Source organism: Pongo abelii, chromosome 7 (assembly GCF_028885655.2).
Source record: "Pongo abelii isolate AG06213 chromosome 7, NHGRI_mPonAbe1-v2.0_pri, whole genome shotgun sequence".
Taxonomy (NCBI): Eukaryota; Metazoa; Chordata; class Mammalia; order Primates; family Hominidae; genus Pongo; species Pongo abelii.
In genome coordinates this window covers 107,948,188-107,965,931 of record NC_071992.2, presented here as the reverse complement: position 1 = coordinate 107,965,931, position 17,744 = coordinate 107,948,188, and the positions used below count along the sequence as shown (strand labels likewise).

Below are 17,744 nucleotides of genomic sequence, written 5' to 3'. Positions count from 1 at the left end.
TTAAAGTAGTACAGAAAAACATGACTGTCTGAACACATAGGAATCATAAACAAAAATCAACCCAATGTCTGCAGGTTTGCAGCTAAATCATACCAATTGATCAGTTTATTTGGGGGGATGATGGAAGCTATTTTTAATTTATAATTTTTCTACTTAATGAAGTACGTTTATTAGCTTAGGTTAAAAGTCTACAAACAACTAATGTATGTGTACTGCATATTGAACATGTACTAAGTGTATGTGGCTCAACTACTATACAATAAAATGAAAAGATCTCTGAAATGTATTCTTTTTTTGGTCCACATTCTAAAATGAAACATCAAACAAGTTAAAAAAACAAAACTGCAAAGATTCGGAATAAAACTTGTTCATGTAAAGCTCAAAAAGTAAATTATATAAAATTATACAGCAAAAGGGAGAGAAATTGCAAATAGTGGGTAAGTCTAAATTTATGAAAACTTAATTATGGCTTGCCATTCTTTATGTTTATCATATTCTTTTTTTGTACAAATACAATAATAAATAATTTTGTTAGAAGTAAGTAATGTGGTAATTAAGGATTTTCCTCAACCTAGGCAAACAGGAGGACTTTTTCAAGGAATAGAAAATCACAGCTTGGGAGTCATTTAAACTTTAAGATCTATAAGGAGGAATTTTAAACATGCTAATTAAGTACTTGTTAACATTTTGTATAGGAATTCCTTTTTGTGAAAGGTGAATCACACATCTCTAAAGAAGGTAATAAGCACTCATCTGAAATTTGTATTGAACGCTCTGCTTTTTTAAAAGATTGGTTTAAAGGAAAACAAAAAGCATCCTTAGGCAGCATTACTGAAAAAAAAAAAAAGCCAACCACCCTGTAAATTGAAAGAACTCAGTATTTTTACAATAATAAAAATTTGATGATGTGAGAAAAATATATTCTAAAGTGTGAAAAAATAAAGTTGTTAGCAAGGGTTTTTAAAAATACTTTAAGACATTATTATGTATTTTTTCTTTTAATTTAGTGGTTTTGTTGTGGTAGGTAGGTGCTTACATGTTTTTGTTTGTTTGTTTGTTTGCTTTTAGTAAACTAGCCTTGAGGGTACAGAAACCTTATCTTTCCTGTGAGTGTACAGATATGAAGACTTATTATTCATCCTGTCTCCTCGGATTTTTTAAAAAATCAATTAATAGTTTATTTGTTTTGAACATTGTCATGTGTATCTGCCACCCCAAGTCTAAGGTTAGCCAAATATTTTATGGCCCTGTACTGTTTTCAGGTAATTCATACTCTGGCACCACACAGTATCAACCAGTTCCTCCCTTTTCATTTAATATGTTTTATTTTCCTAGATTTTGCAATTCAAGAATCATCTTACGCTTGAATTGGCCCCTATAGTTATTATTTGCTCCAAATAAAGGAGTTAGGAGATAATACGAGGATAAACCCTATAGGAAAACATGTTCTACCTTTTGTAGAACACAGGCCTTTCAAGGAGGTAGCAAGTGGGATTAAGGAATATATTGAATAATCTTTATACATCAACTCAAGGATACAGGTTCTTCCACTGCTTTTATCAGAATTTGGAAAACAACTCAAGTTGTGATATATTCTATCTGATATAAAACCAAATCCAGAATTTTTAAGAAGTATAACTAAAGAACGATCATTATTTTTCCAGAAGTATGACTAGCAAAAAGGAAGATCCTATAAGGCTTGTGGCATCTTACAAAATATGCCTTGGTGTCATGAATGTATCTCGATTGTGTACAATTCTGATTTGATTTCCTGCAAGTTACTTTCCACTGATTCAGAAGTTCAAAGTTTCTACCATAATTTTACACCTACACTGGCACAATTTACAGACAGAAGAAAAATGTAGCATAACATTTCTATTTTATTTCTGTCCCTGCTTTTTTATATCTTAAAACTATTGCTGATTTACTTTTTCTATATCTTAAATTATGATTTTAGAAGAAACACTATTTCACAAGAATCATTCCTGATTCAGGTATCATTTTTTAAATTTTAAATAAAGATGACTCTATCCCTCCAGAATCCAAATTATTTGGTTTCAATTTGGGGGACAGAAGAGATAATACAGGTAATAGAATAATAAAATGTCAACATGATTTTATTCTTTTAAGAACAATAGTAATCTTTGACATAATTTTCTACACAAAGTAGTTATATTAGTATGGTGTACATAAAATTTTATAGTTTAAGATTATTCATGCTGTTAAGATTTGCGAGTATAGCAAAATATAAAGAAGTGTAATGCAGAAATTATTATAGAATGTACACCTTGATAAAATGAGATTCAAATTAAGAGCATCATAATATCAAATACCAAGACTTAACATTGCAATTCATTAATCTATTATAATTCATTAGACAAATGTCCCAAGGAGAGGGGAGAATGTACAATGAGTGTTTTCTGGAAATGAATTGCTAAAAATTAGTAGAGTCTGAAAAGACTTCAGAATTGGAAGCTCCAGCTGGGTTTAAAAGGATGGGGGAAGGGATTTTACTCACTATTAAATATTTGAAACACCACTTCAGAAAATAAAACCCACAAATGTCTCATCAGTTCTTAACTGCATCAGGCCGACTCAGACTCTATCTGACGACTTTTTTCCTTTGTAAAAATGAGATTTTAAAACACGTATTCAGGACATCTTACATTGATTTAGGCTAGTTGGAGAAAACATGGTTCAGAGTAGGATTTCAAATAGTTCCACTAAATACAACAACATTTGCAGTCAGGGTACCTTTCCATAGTAATTTTAAAAGATTTCATTTTACTTAACATTGCAAGCCATTATCTGATCATTTTTGACCTACATATTAATATTTTCATTATTATTCAAGCCCTTTTTTGGCTCTGTACAAATTGTCAGTCCTCTTCACCGAGATTATTTATTTACTCTGGAAATATCTGGAATTCTTTCACCCTATCTTTTCCTCCGGGACTACCCCCCACCCTGCCCCCAAGTATTGATATTAATGTTTGGGGGAGGGGGACACATCTAACAAAAACCTGAGATAGAAAGCCGTCCCTCTTAATGGTATACTATGGGAGAAGTAGAAAAACAAAGGGAATAAAAGAAAATGATAATTGTTTTCTCTAAGGCTATTATCTAATGCGAAAGCAAATAGTCAGTCTGGAAATCAGCTAACAGAAGGGGATTAGAGAGGAGATCTGAGAGTGGCTTGATTTCTAGCAGAGCTGTCTCTTCAGCCAGTGATGAGACACAGGCAGGGCAGCCGGGAGCGCTCCAGATGGCCGGGGAAAGTGGTCGTCTTGGGTTACTGCAGGGCACTCGGGCCGCCTGAGAGCTGGCGGCCCGGGAAGGCATCATTAGGGAGCCAACCCCACGTCCAGCCTGCATGGGAAAAGGCAAAGCCGGGAGGGAGGCCGCCCGCCAGCCCGCGCGCCCTAGCGTGCCGGGCCTGCCCATTGTTAACATATACTTGACCTCCGTGACCCCCGCACGACACAGATGTCTCCCACTTCCACCTCCCCCCGCCCCGCCGCGGGCCCTCCCCCCTGCACCTGGTAGCGGCCGCGCAGCCACCTCCCTCCCGAGCGGCCGCGGCGCCCCTGGCGCGAGCGCGCGCCGGAGCCGGCCTGATGCGGGCGCTCTCGGCGCACAGCGCGCGGCGCTCCTGCTCCCCGGCGGACGCCCGGCCGCCCTGCAGATAAATGCGTCGCCTTCCTCGAGAGTGAGCGAGGGCGGGCGAGGCAGACGCAGACGCCGCCTGTGACAGTGGCAATTCCCTGCGCCCCACATCACATTTGTCTGCCACAGCAGCAACAACAGAAAAGCGGAGGGAGGGAGGGAGGCGGGAGGAGGAGAGCAGAGCTCCGCAAGTCTTGGGCTCTGCGTGGAGGTTGCGTTTGGCTGGCGTCCCCGACCCCGGGCTTTTTGCACTGCAGCTCTCTCTGCGCAGCGCCGGGCGGCCGTAGTCGCTCCGCGGCGCGACTCCGCGGCCTCGTGGAGAGCGCGCGTGGGCGAGTGGCCGCGGACACTCTGGCCTCGCGAGGGAAGCCGCGCCGCGCCCTCGCCCCGTCGCCCTGCGGGCCGGCCGAGACGACGGGAAGTTTTATTTGCAGCTCGGATCCTGTGGCGGATGGTGGGACTCTCCGGCCCTGTGCAGTGTAAGTGCCCGCGGGAGGGCTTGGCCGGCGGGCGGGCGGGCGGCGGGGACGGGCCCCTGACTGTTATTAATTACTGTTCCGATGACCGTCATCTTCGTTTGGATTATTCGACCGCGAGGCTCCAGGCTGTACTTGTCGCTCAATTAGGGTAGGACTACGCACCAGGGCAAAGAGGAACATCGCGGGTGACTCCGGTCTGCGATGACACTGAACTTCGCGGGTCAGCCGAGGATGCAATTTTTACTATTATATTCCCCACACTGTCTTTTAAAAATAATTTTTCTTCCCTCTCCATAGTCAACGGTATGCGAGCAGGAAGATGACGAGTGGGTTTCTCCCCCGACAAAACAACCGATCGAGGTGCCCACAGTGCATTTGGCAGGTGGCCCTATGCCCGCATCGTGGGTTTTTTTCTTTTTCTTTCTTTTTTTTTTTTTTTTTTCTTTTTCTGTAAACTGGAAGCAAAGGCTTGTTTTGATGGTGGAAAACTTAGCCCTAAGGAGTAGGAGAGGCGGGATCTTAACTTTGGGACCCGGCTGCAACTAGGGTGGGGGTTTGCTTAGAGGTACCCAGGCGCTCTGCGCCTGCCTGCGAACTTTCTCTGTTACTCCTGGCCGTTTGGGGTGCTGGACTGGGAAGCCCCTGGGTGAGCGGGAGGACGGCGGCTCCCGCCCGGGGCTGGTCCCGGGCTTCGCAGTCAGGGGCCGATGGGGAGCGTCGTCCCCGCCCGACCTCTGCGCGCTCCGGACCCAGTCGCCCCGGCCCTCCTGGGTGTTCCCGTCGCGGCCCCGACTCGGTGTCCGCTTCTTCTGAGTGGGGAGCACAACCTTGTGCCCTGTAGCTCCCGCCCGAAGGGGTCCAGACTTGGAGCCGCGTCCGGATAATTCCTTTCGTTTTCCAGGAACCCCTCTGGTGAAGCCCCCGGGCCAGTGGAGACGCGCTCCGGGGCCCGCCGCTCACCGCCCTCTTTGCGAACCTAAAAGGACCGAGTTGGTTGGCGCACCCAGACCTCTTATCCCGGGCGGACCTGGCGCTGACTGGGGTGCTTTGAGCAAATACGGCTAGGTCAGCACAAGGCGCTCAAATCTGTTTTTTGAAACGTGCTATTTTTTATTTTTTGTAAGGGCGGTCAACCCTTGGAAAAGTTTGAGTACTGTGATTCCGGGAAGTAGGATGTGAGCCACAACTGTTACTAAAAATAGCCGCCTTCCCTCCCCTTCTCCCCCAAAAGGCCTTTCAGTTTGGAGGATTTGGCTGGGCGGCCGTGCAGCCCATGGTCTCCTCATTCCTTGCAAAGCGTAGCGGAGAAACCCTTGAAGACTGGGCACCACAAATTCCACCGTGCCCTAGCCTGGCTGCTGCTTCCTGGGGGAATCTGCAGAAGGTCGCTTTAAGGAATAGCTAGGATTCCCGTGGAGGAGGTCCTGCAGAACAGCGCCCGAGGCCAGAGCGAGGGAATGAAGACCAGGAGAGCTGGAGAGGCCACTCCAGACAAACTTCATGTGCTTAGTGTAACTGAGGCCCCTCGAATCTTTAACTTCGTTTTCCTTAATTAATCTGCCCAGGGCCTGTATATAAATGGCTATCCGCAGCTGCTGCAGATTGATTTATCTCCTGATAAAGGTCGGGTTTCTGACCAAAGCATTCCTTATACCTTCTGTGTGAACTGAAATGTGTTTTACAGGGATTTTTTTCCCTCTCCTAGTCTCCTTTTCAACATCTGTACCATTTTTAAGTGCACTCAGGAGCTTTTATTATCATTGCCCTCCTTTGCATAGAACAGGAGTGGAACTGGGTCTGTGCCCAGTGAGTCCACACTCCCTAGAATACAAATTGACCAGCTTCTCTGTGATAAACGGTTTGTTAGTGTTGGGGGCCTCCTTTTAGTTTATGGCAGCGTTTGCCTTGACCATGTGAGTATTCTGTTGTGCCCAGTTTCTCCTGTCACACAGTTCTTTAGAAAAGGTCACCAAACACCATTGTTTCTTAAACTGTCATAGCCCCAACCTGAGTGTTTATGTCAGCTGTGATGTGTATACACAGAAGCAAATTTATAATTCTGTGGATTTCCCCCTCTTTTATCCTTAAAGTCTAGTTTATAATATTATTATGATTTTCAGATAATAAAGATAGGGTTATTTGATTTCATTTTCGTTTTTTTCCTTTACTGATTTTTTTTGTTTCAGAGAAGTCTGACAATCTCACCCAATAGTAATCAGGGAATCTTGGTTTGATCCGGGCTTTTTTTGCAGCCAGGATGGATGCTGAAGAAGTTGAAGTCCATTATTTCTTGTGCTGTGTTCAGCATTTTATATTTTGTTGGTTTATTATTTTAAAAGATGAAATTCCAACAAAACAATCAGTCTTATACTGGGTGCATAAAAACGGACTTTTTAAATACTGAGGTTAACTTTTTATTAAATATTTTTGTTTAGTCATTAATAATTTTATTATAAACTAGATAGCAGTGACTTTATTTGAAAATCTAAATATTGCATAAGAGAATTTCAATACTCAGTTTCTCCATTGTCCAGTTTATACCTAATAAAAGCAGTGGAGAAAACAGTCTATTTTTTCTTTTATGTTTGTACAACTCAAAGCAGACTAGAAGTCTTTGAAATGATATTATCCTTTGTGGACTTAGTCTCTGTGGTCCATTAATACCTGCTAATAATTTGTGTTAAAATGATCTTTAAAAGATCCTTTCTAATAAAAATCATTCAATGTGCAATACAATACATTGCACTATTAAATTGCAAGGATAGTATTTTTGCAGCTATGGGACTGCAGCTTTTTAATATTTGCACAATTTTCTTTTCCTGAGAGGAGTAAAATATTGCTCTTGATGTTAGTATTTGATGATGTGCTCTCCCATTGAGGTGTTAGTCTAAATATTTGTAGATAAAAGAGCACTTCATAAATTGCAAAGAACTACACAAATTTAAGGTGCCATTATAATTTATTTTATTATCAAATCGAACCTTAGCCAAAAAATCTTGCATTTCTTTAAACACTGAAAAAGGATCACAAGAAAGAAATGCTTCCAATAGGAATGCTGGTCAGTGGTTGTCAGTTTAGGACATTCTTCACTGTCAAATCCTGTTTCTCACTTCTTTGATATGAACATCAGCTGACAGGCACTGAATGCAAAGCCTTCTTCACTGAGGTTTTATGCAGGCAACATAGCCCTTCATAGCAAAGCAGTCTGAAAAATTGGCACCTGCAGGATTTGCATGTGAAAAAAACCGAGTCAGTTGCATTTTGCTGGAGTCTATTACTGTAAGTTATGTAAGTTCAGTGAGAAAGGCTATTTATTTGTTGCTGTTTGGGCATTTAAAGGTTCTTTGTTTTATGGACACCTTATTCATCATATAGTGATCCACAGACTTTATTGATAGCAGAAGCAGGGAGAAGTGAGCTCTGGCTGTAGAGAAGTTATTTATTATGGAATGGAGTTGCTTTTAACCATGTGCTTGCAGAGTGCACTCACATTCATAGTTAATTTTTAAGATGTGCCTTAAAAGAGTGAACTCATTCAACTTGGAGAATAATCTATCAGAAGTTAAACAAATGCATAAAACTAAGTTAACATAAATGTCGTTTGAAAATAATAAGGATTTTAATTTCTACATGTTAATAACAACTTAAAATCTATAAGAAAAAAATTTAAACTTTTTCTAAATTCAGGAAAAATGTTATCTCTCCCAACTTGTTAAATTATGTTTGCCTTTTAAAAATCAAATTTGACTCTATTTATGCAAAATAACAAATATTCAATCAACTAAAACACCTCTGCAAACCTGAGTATTATTTGTCAGTGGGAACATTTTATCCAGAATAAACTATTTATTATTATCTAGAGACACCTTCCAACTTCACTTTTTTTCACAGCCATTAATATAAGAGTTCCTAAATAATGTTTAAAGAACAGTGAACATTTTATTAAAGCAAACATTAGTTCAGTTTAATGGAGGTAATTGTAAGTGATAAGACAGAGCAGGTTATCTCTGTGTTGTTTAAACAGAAGGAGCTACTTTGCACCATTTCCAGTAGCCATCTGTAGAAGAGAAGGGTTTGCACCTGTCTGTCCAGACTAATTATAGATTAGGGCCAAAGAAATGAAATTCGAGGAGGTTTTCAGCTAATGAAATCCATACTGATTTTATTGTAAATGTGTTTTATGTAAAGAGGGTGATGGTTGAGTTCTGAGTGAATAAATCGCTATGTAGCTGCTAGGCATTTGGTTTTGAAGCACAATTCTGTTGCATTAACCTTTGATATTAAAAAAAGACAAACAACTTAGACATGGATGTTAGCCTTTGTTTGGCATCCATAGCTACAATTTAGTGAGCAGCAGTGAGGTTCAGTGTGCAATTTAGAAATGTGCTGTATAAAGCAGCTTAAACATTAAGAATATTATGATATTCTGAAATGGAGATGAAGTAGAAGGTAGGTTCTGTTTTAGCTTACGCATATAAAACATTGGAAAATTGGAAAGGCTTTTTCTTTTTCCTGCATTTCAGCTTTGTATCCATGAGAAATTAAAGCAAAATGAGTGAGGAATGCATTCTGCAATAAAAGGTCACATGAATGTCTACCACATCTGTTTATAGTAATTATGAACATAATTAACATAAGAATTACAAATGAAATAATGACAAGCTGAGCAATGAGATATTATGCCATAATGGTCATATGTTGGAATTCTCACATTATAGCACACTAGAATTCACATACTCAAAGAAAGAAAGAAAATGCTAGATTTTTATCTGAATTAATGCTTCAAAACTTATCTGCCTGGGGCAGATGGACTTCTTGCTTTTATAGGAAGGTAACCTATTATTAAGAAAAGAACTAGTTGAAATTAAGATTTCTAGTCTCTAGCCTGGACTTGAAGACAGCTGTGATTATAGAAACCACTTTCTGTTGTACACTTCTTCTGTGATTATACTTCTTGATTATTGTATTGCTGTTTTTTCTTTTAATTGAAAGCTTTGCAGCAAAGTGTTTGCTTTGGAAGAGAGTCATGGATTCTTCCCATTTGAGAATTGGTTGATCTTTTCTATAACTGTGAGCCAAAAGTCAATGAACGAACAAGGTACTAATAGAAATACTGTGCATTTACAAAATAAGACCACTGGCAGATTAGCTTTTGAACAGATTTCTTTATGCCTCTAGTATTTGGGATGCCCCTTTTAAAAAAAGCAAACCTTTTCTGGGTTTGAAAGCAATAGTAATGCAATTTTTTTTTTTTAAATAGCATTTCTTAAAAGAGCATGTGATGGAAAAATCAGTGGGCACTTGTAAATTGTATTTTTCTTCCTCTGGAGTTTTGTTGGATTTTTAGGTGTTTGTATGTAGTCTGTGTCCAAGCTGATCTAACTAAAATGCAATAAAGGGTGGGGGTATGTGTGGTTGCTTTCGGTTACTCTGAATGCATTTTTCTAGAATAGCTAGAGAAAAGGTGACAGGTGACGTTTTATGAGAGCTAAAGTGATACGCTAGAAATCTGTTATTAAATTTAAAACATGTAAGAATGACAGATTTTCACCCATTTAAAGCTCACTTGATTTTGTAATGTAGCCAGCCAAGTGTTTTACTTCCTATCCTTGCACCCTTCTCTAACTATTGAACCTGGTCACTTTTTGAAGATTTATGGAGAAATATTACCTTGTTCTCGTCTCAGTGATACCATGAGGTTTTCCACATTATTGGATTACTGGAGGATTGTGGCAGACCCCTTTTTATCTGACATTCATTGCATGACAAGATTTTCACACATGCCCTTCCCCCACCTATGCCCAGCTTTTTTCACTTTGTGTTACCTATCAAATTTCTTTTAATTCTATTCTTGGGGTTGGAACATTGGTGTGTGTGTGTTTGGGTGGGGTGGGGGAGAGAGGGTGGTGCTCAACTACACATAAAACCGATTTTTGGCCAAGTGATTTGGAGGGGAGTGCCTGATTAAACAGTGCTTCTCCTCATTTTCTAAAGGGCCTCTTAAACTTTGGTTCCCTTAAAAGGCAGGGGCTAGTTCTCTTGCTATTGTTTTTTTTTCTACTCACTAGCCTTACCCTCCATCCCTATTTTATTCCTTTCTATGGAGACCCCATGCATAAACTATTTTATAACCTGAAGTTTCACAGCAGCTAGGGCTACAGTGCATACCATGAACAATTGTGTAGTTTATTGGCTCCTTCATTCTGAACTCACCCTTCATGCTGTAGTGAGAGCTTCTTAACCAAGCTTCAGTGCCTTGAAACACAGCACAACCAAATACTTCCCCTCCCCCAATAAAATAACCTCCTTTGCTGCATTATCCGCACTCCATTAAGGAGCTGATCAGATGTTCACATTGTCTGATGGGTGTATTTAAAAGTGAAAAGGGACTCCCAAGGGACTACTCAGGTGTGTCTCCTTCCTGACCCTGCTGGGGAGGGGGATGAACTCTGGACTGACAGACGAGCTTAGCCCTTGCTTGTTCTCTGATTGATTCTCTGGCTCTGGGTGGGTGAAGAGCCATGAGGCAGCTCAAGCCGAGATTGATTGCCTCAATTTCAGATTCCTACCTCCAAAATAGACTCTCAGATGCACACACAAGGAGCCTCCTCCCCCAACACAATTTCTGGAGGTGGAGCAGGTCTCTAAGAGTCACCTGTAGCTACCAATCACAAGTGTTCCTCCTTATCACAATGATGCTGGCTGCAGGAGTCTTCAACTGGGACACATTAAAGTTCAGGGACAGGAGCTATTTTATATCTCTGCATGTGTGAATGTGCAGGGGCTGGAATTTAGGAATATTGGAGTTAGCAAAGAAAGGGACAAGAACTCCGACTTGAGGTTGGTCTGGAAGGCTGCTTAACTGCTCCATAGACTCAGTAGGTTTGTTTTGCAAAATGTGGCTATTTGGATGGAGGTGAGATGGCGACTGTCTCCTTAGGCTCTGTCAAGAGAGAGCTCTTGATCCTCCTCTGACCTTGACAGAATCTCTAACATGTTCCAGCCTAGCCCTGGAGCAGGGAAATACAGTTTGCTGGTTTCCTCCCTTCTTTGGGTGGTAGGGGTAGATTTGGGCATGCAGGCGACTTCTAGCCTGCCTCTCATTCCCGGATAGCCTTAGGGTAGCTCTCCCCCACTTTCTGGCCCCATCCTGGGGTCTGAGCCCCCGCCCCCTCCTCCATCCCTCCTTCCCTCCTGCCTGTCCCTTTCTGTCTTCTCTCTCTCCCTCCCTCTCCCACTTTTCCTCCCTCTCCCGCTCCGTCTCACACGCACCCTCTGTTTATTTTCCTGCCTCCATCTGGGCCCTGCTGATATTGTAATCACCCTGATGCACGTTGGCTTCTCTCCTCTCCCTCCTGCGCTCACACACTCACTCACACACAATGTGCCATCCTGACAAGGCTTTTACTTCTGATAAGCTCCAATGTGTGTTTAATGAATACAAAGCCGCGGTCTGGGTGCCGCCTCGGCCGCGGCCGCTCTCCCGCGCTCCTTTGCCAGAAGGTAATCTCCGTGAACAGGGGAGGGAGGCGAGCAGGGAGGAAGGAGGGGTGGCCAGGAGGAAGGGGGGCGTGGGGAGGCGGCTTTTCTCTCTCCCTCTCTCCCTTTCCAAATGATTCAGAAGTCGATAAGACCAGGAGAAGTGAAGATGTAACATGTTATCTGTCGCTCCTCTTAGCTGGCGGAGAGAATTTACATTTAAAGATTAGCAGAGTGAGAAAGAGAAATCTGCCTTTTGTTGTGTGGGGTGAGGAGGAGGCATCTACCCTGGCCTTGACGCTATCTCCCATCACCTCTGCTATCCAGACAGGACTCACCGAGGTGAGAATACCGGAGGGCCTTATCTTTAATTGGGTTTAGTTTTGCCAGTCTGAATAGGTTTAAAGAGACTCGATAAAGGGGGAACAATAGATTATTTATTGACTGGACGCTGAAGCCTTTAGATGAAGAAGGGAGAGACAAAGCTGCTTAACAACTTGATTAGTTCATTTTTATTTTAAGGTGAGACTGTCTCTCTTTTGGTGGAAGGAAGGGCTAGAGAACTGGTGCAATTTGGATAACTTAAAATGTCTTATTTCCTCTCCCCTGACAACCCCCTACCCTTCTCAGCACCATGCACCTCCCTGATTTTAACAGGAATTTCACTTACCCCTTGCATTTAGGATTGATGAACTGAGAAAAGAGGGTAAAGGCTTTGGGACTGATCATTAATGTTTGGTTTTGTGTGACTTGTTTTAAATGCGTGATAAATTGATGCTAACAGTACTTGAATGAGTAAGAAAAGCAAATGAAGCCTACTTTTAATATGGAATTAGTTGATTTTATAGTATGGCTCAACTCAGCCTAGAGGAGAAGAAAAATCGCTACAAGTCTGTTAGGTAGATTTGTATTTTGGATTTGAACCATGAAATCTTTTGGTTGGAGCTAGTTTAAAAAAAGGAGACAACATGTCTTATTGACTCACAAGTATTTGAAACATTGTAATATCAACTTTAGAAGGTTCTTAAAATGAAGAAAAGTGGAAAAGATGGTTGTTTTGCCTTCTACACGTTGTCAAAATAGGTGTTTTCATAGATAGATAGATACGATCCAGTAACTAAAAGCCTAATTAAAATTTGTTTAAAGCCAGGGGGGCATGTTTCCTTGTTGACAGCAGCGGATCGATTGGGTAAGACAATAGAGTCCCATTATTTTACTTCCATTGACTGAACATATTGACATTTCAGGTTTGCTGTTGCCTCAGTGAGCATGATGAAACACTGAAATTCACAGACCAACTGGCCAGAGTGGCACATATATTACTGTATGTCATTTCTGCCTTCAGGTTTCCTTATCACCCAGACAGAATGGGAAAGGACAGCCTGGAATCTTTCAGAAAGGGTAGGGCTCTTTTGGCTAAGAAGCTAGCAGATAGCATGTCTTAGGAACATCTTTAATTTTACCCAGAATTGGATGTTATAGAGAAATATGTGGAGCATGTTTAAAAATCTGAAAAGCATGCTAGCCATCGATCTTGCATATTTTATATAGAAGGATACCCATTTTCAAGATTTACCTTTACCTGTAGTTATTTACAGTGAGTGGTCGGTCACTATTTAGGTGACCAGTTTGTTGCATGAGTGACATTCGTTCTTTTCCAGTCTGGGGTACTGAAACAGCCAGGCACCTGCTAAATCTATATCTCATAAAATAATGTGTAAGGTCCCTTCAAAAATAGGGCCTGACTCTGACTTTTTGTTTCCAGTTTTCTTTTAGTGGGTGGAATACACTTGATCTTAGCCAAAAGGCCGAGAAGCGATAGTGGGTTGAACACAAAGTGAGATGTATGTATTTTACACTCATGTGCATGCATAGACAATAACTTATATAGATAAATATGTGTATTTCAAGCAAAGGCAGAGAAATACTAAGTGTTTGTTATCTTGGTGTAATTTACCCTTTCAGACAATTTTGCATAGTCTTTAAATAACAAAACTAAGTATTAGGCAAACATTGAGTCAAATTTGAACCATACAGAGAGTGAATATGAAAAAAAAAAAAAACCAGAAGGGACTTAACATATTTTTATGTTAAAGAAATCTATGAAAAATAAATCTATTATGACTATGACTTATACATGACAATTGTTGCCATCAAGTAGGCAACTGATGCCCTTTACAGTGTTTAGAACAAAACTAGTCCTTTATACAATTTTCATGAAAATGTTAGGTATCTATTTGATCAGCAGGTGCTGTTGAGATGAAAGCCATGTGTAAATTTTCAGAAGGCCAAAAGTGTCAATTCAGAAAAGGAAAGTGATAAGAGAAAATGCAATCAGTTTTCCTGTTTTCAATTTGTGCAGGATTTGAAGAGCTGTTTTGTTAAACTGCTACATCTGCTCCAATATGAATATTGAACTACTTCCACTAAAAATAACAACCTATAATTTGGAAGCTACTGCAGTCTTTTGTTAATGTGAGTGGGTTATTTAAAAACAAAAAAACAAAAAAATAAAAAAAATAAAAAAATTTTCTATTCTGACAATCTCTTGCCTAATGTGCATTTTCATTTGTTGGCACTTTTATCCTCAGCAGATAAATGGTAGTATGCAATTAAGACCTCATCTTGTTTGACTATAAAAGAGGTTTCCGTAGGTGAAAATCCTGGTAATAAAAAGGGGTTCACACAAAACCATTTATTTTAAAATAACCTGTTTAAATACATGTATTGAAAATCACATAGTTATTCCTTACATTCTCTAATACTACAATTTTTAACTTACTGCTGGACTATTGCAACAAAGTTAACACTGTTCTTGCATACTGAGCATTCTGAGATTTATTTTACCTTTAATATACCTGCAAATGTAAGTTTAAACTAATCAGGGATATTTTACTAACAGGGCTTTTAGAATAATCTTTTCCATGCTTAAATAAAATGATTAAATTATGCTTGAGTGCCTGCATACAAAAGCTTTAGCTTCTATAGTACTGCTAATCAAATAAGTTTTGTGGACAGGGAAGGCACCACGTAGAGAAAAATTGGATGCATTTTACTAGTGACATTGCTAGGAAAGACATGTTCTTTTAAAATTATCTAATTTTAATTAAAAAGGAAACTCTTAAGATGTCTTAAATAATCATAATAAAAATAATACTGCGTCCTCATAACAAGAAAGTGAATGACAACGCTATCCATATAAAACATGGGCAGAGAGAATTAAACTAGAAGGAAGACTGGTGAAATTTGGATGAGGTTCAATACTGACTCAACCTTGGATTGCAGTTTGGTGGACTTGTGGCTATAGTAATTTGTCTGGGGTGAGACCTGATCGCTGCTGAGGATCAATTAGCTAAGTTTGTGGCTTCACATGTGAATTGCTAGACACACTCTTCACAGATAAACTCAAAATATTTCAAGAATGTATAAAGGGGAAGGCAGGCACAGTGACACCTTAGCATGTTTGATATTAACAAATGCAATGTTTCTTCTAAAACACCAACTCAAAAGAAGAGGTAGTTTGAAGAACGATGTTGGATGTGAGTATTTGCAATTACATGTATGGAACCAACCAAAGAAGAATGCTTTTAAGGAATGCAGTTTCCAATTTCAAGCCCAAAGAACAGTTCAGTATGGCATGTCGTGCTGGCATATCTTAAAGAGAGCTGGGCATCATGCGGCTATTTTCCCTAATATAGCACCAGTTTCTGACACTTTTAAGAAAAGATGCTGAATCACGTATCAGTGTACAAAAAGTTTATTCACAGACATAATCCCTTCACTTGGGATGTGATCTTCTAATGAGAGTTGTTTTTGAAGCCACGGTGCCTTACATGACACCAACAGGGGAGATTCCTGTGCCTCTTTTTGAAATGTTCATACTTGATGAAATATGTCCAGGCTCTTACATCAGAACTACTGGTAAAGTAATGCCCCGTGGTTGATGTTTAAAGTGTGAGACCTGCTTGTTCGAAAGAGTTTAAAACTGTCAATGTTGCCTACAACTACTAATATTTTCAAGGACCAAGAGATACCAACTTAAAATCATCTCCTTTAATAGTTCTAATTGTGATTACCTTTATAAAGTAATGCATGAAGGAATAAAGCAGGCATTTGTTTTGGTCGGTTTCATATCGATCAAGGCCTCTAAAGCAAATCACTATTTGGATGAATAGGGCCTTTAGAATATAGATCTTGTAGAAGAGGAATGCAGAGGGCACAAATGTGAAGTTTTCCCGTTGTGTCTCCAGCAATCTAAGCACCTCTAAGTGCCTTGGGGAATGTGATTGACTGGGTTCATTAATCTTATAACACCTGGGGCACAGACCACTTCTAAGTGTGCTCAGGGCTCTTGAGGGCTGCTACTTAGTTGTTGGTCTTGGGAGAGAGGAGAGGAATTGATAAATACTAGAGACCTACTATGAGCCTGTCCTTAACCAACCTTCACATACATTCTCATCACTGATTTTAAGTAATTGATTAACCAGTGTTTCACTTTCTTCATTTCAAAGAACTCCAGCCCATTGCTCTGAGACTCTTGCCATAGTTACTCTTCTGGCTTGATCTTTCACCCCAATTTAGAAAATTGAGGTTTCTTTGTATTCCCCAAATTAATGACTTACTTTGTGCCTGAGCTTTAGTAATTATTTAGGACCTTATTCTCTGAATAATTGGCTGCATATTCCCCTCAGTGGCCATATCTGCTTATCCACTGTTTTCTTTCAGTTATCCCCTCTTCACCCCCACTTAGGAATCAGAGTTGGCTTCTAGCTGACATATCCTTGGATACTCACAAGTGTGTGCTAGTCTATATTCCTCAGTACCACCTGATCCAGGCTTCTCTATTACCAAATTGTGTTCCTGCATCAGAATACCTTCATTCTACACTGCACTGAGGCCATGAGGATTTAATGTTTTTGTTGTTGTCGTTGTTGAACTTATCCAGTATGCTGGAGTGATTTTCTGCCCAGTCCTTAGTTCTTGAGTCTTGTTCCTTTCCTAGTTGGTCACTCCATTATATCTTGATCTCAGCATTTCCCAGTTGGCCAGGTTCAACTTCCTGGTTACCTCTTAAGATAAGGTTAGAGGACTCGTACAGCACCTTTACTGCTGGAAAAAAAGAGTTTGTAACTAGTTTCATAGTGTAAAGCTTCCTCTGTATTAGAAGAAAAAAAAAAAAAAAAGGACCTGGTGTCTGTGTGCAGTCGCTTGACTAATAGGCAAACTGAAGTTCCCTTTCCAGTTCCATCACTGACTTGCTGGGTGGCCTGGGGTGCATTCCAGCCCTCAGGCAAATTTCTCAGAAGATGAAGGTGATTCTTAGGCTTCCCAACTCTCATACGGACAAGTCTATGTGTGATACTGAAAGTAGGCTTTGGGGCTTTCCCAGGGTTAGAAGAGTGAAAAAAAAAAAATCCTTTTTTTTTTTTTTTTAATTCAGGGATTGGAGTGGGTGACACTATAAATCTTCATCTAACTGGGAAATTAGTGTGGAATATTACTATCATTCCAGTCTTCTCCATCATAAAGAAGAGCCATTATGGACTAGGGAGCCATTCTTTCCATAGCTATCCTAAATCTTAGATGATTGTCTGAAATTTTTGTTTTTACGATTCCTTTTTCAGAGGTGAATGATATAGGAATAAATCTGTTTATGTAGTGAGGAGGGAACTAAAGAGTCTGGGTCTTGTCCAAGGAAAATTGCTTTTATGCTTTCCCCTCATAGTTACTGGACAAGATGATGAACTCAGCGCCTAGGAGTGGGAGTAAGGGGCTAGGGGCTGAGGTGGATGGGGTTGCTTGTGTTTAGCAGGCATTCACCGTACCCCCAGGTCTCAAAGTTTGGACTCGCTTCACTTGGGAAATTTAGAAAATGACCTCTTTGAGCCATTTTTTGGAGAGAACCTGGTAGCTTATTTAATTGAATATGGGCACATTATCATCTGGCTAGGAATCAGATCTCAAGAAAGACTAAACAATTCTCTTTTTGTCTGAAGAAATAGTTTGCTATTGCTTCTAAAATAATTAAGTAATTCAGTTATTACCTATTGATTTTGTACTTTAGTTTGTAAAACTGATGTAGATGATTTAAAATATAGACATTATTAGAGATTTGATTTT

The 17,744-nt window shown here is 40.2% G+C and overlaps 1 protein-coding gene across 7 annotated transcripts in view; it reads left to right on the top strand.

The window, feature by feature from the left end:
- The first annotated feature begins 1,073 nt into the window (after positions 1–1,073).
- RUNX1T1 (RUNX1 partner transcriptional co-repressor 1) overlaps positions 1,074–17,744 on the top strand; it is a 149,810-nt gene continuing 133,139 nt past the window's right edge. For 2 of the 7 annotated variants that reach the window (XM_063726717.1, XM_063726715.1), the window contains exon 1: positions 11,681–11,966. Coding sequence is in view for 2 of the 7 variants with exons in the window: in XM_063726714.1 (XP_063582784.1) it covers positions 11,528–11,648 (121 nt within the window). In the remaining 5 variants the exon portion in view is untranslated. Of the gene's footprint in view, positions 4,146–10,079; positions 11,649–11,680; positions 11,967–17,744 lie in introns of those variants that run through there. The other 5 variants (XM_063726721.1, XM_063726718.1, XM_063726716.1 and 2 more) reach the window with 5 other exon arrangements.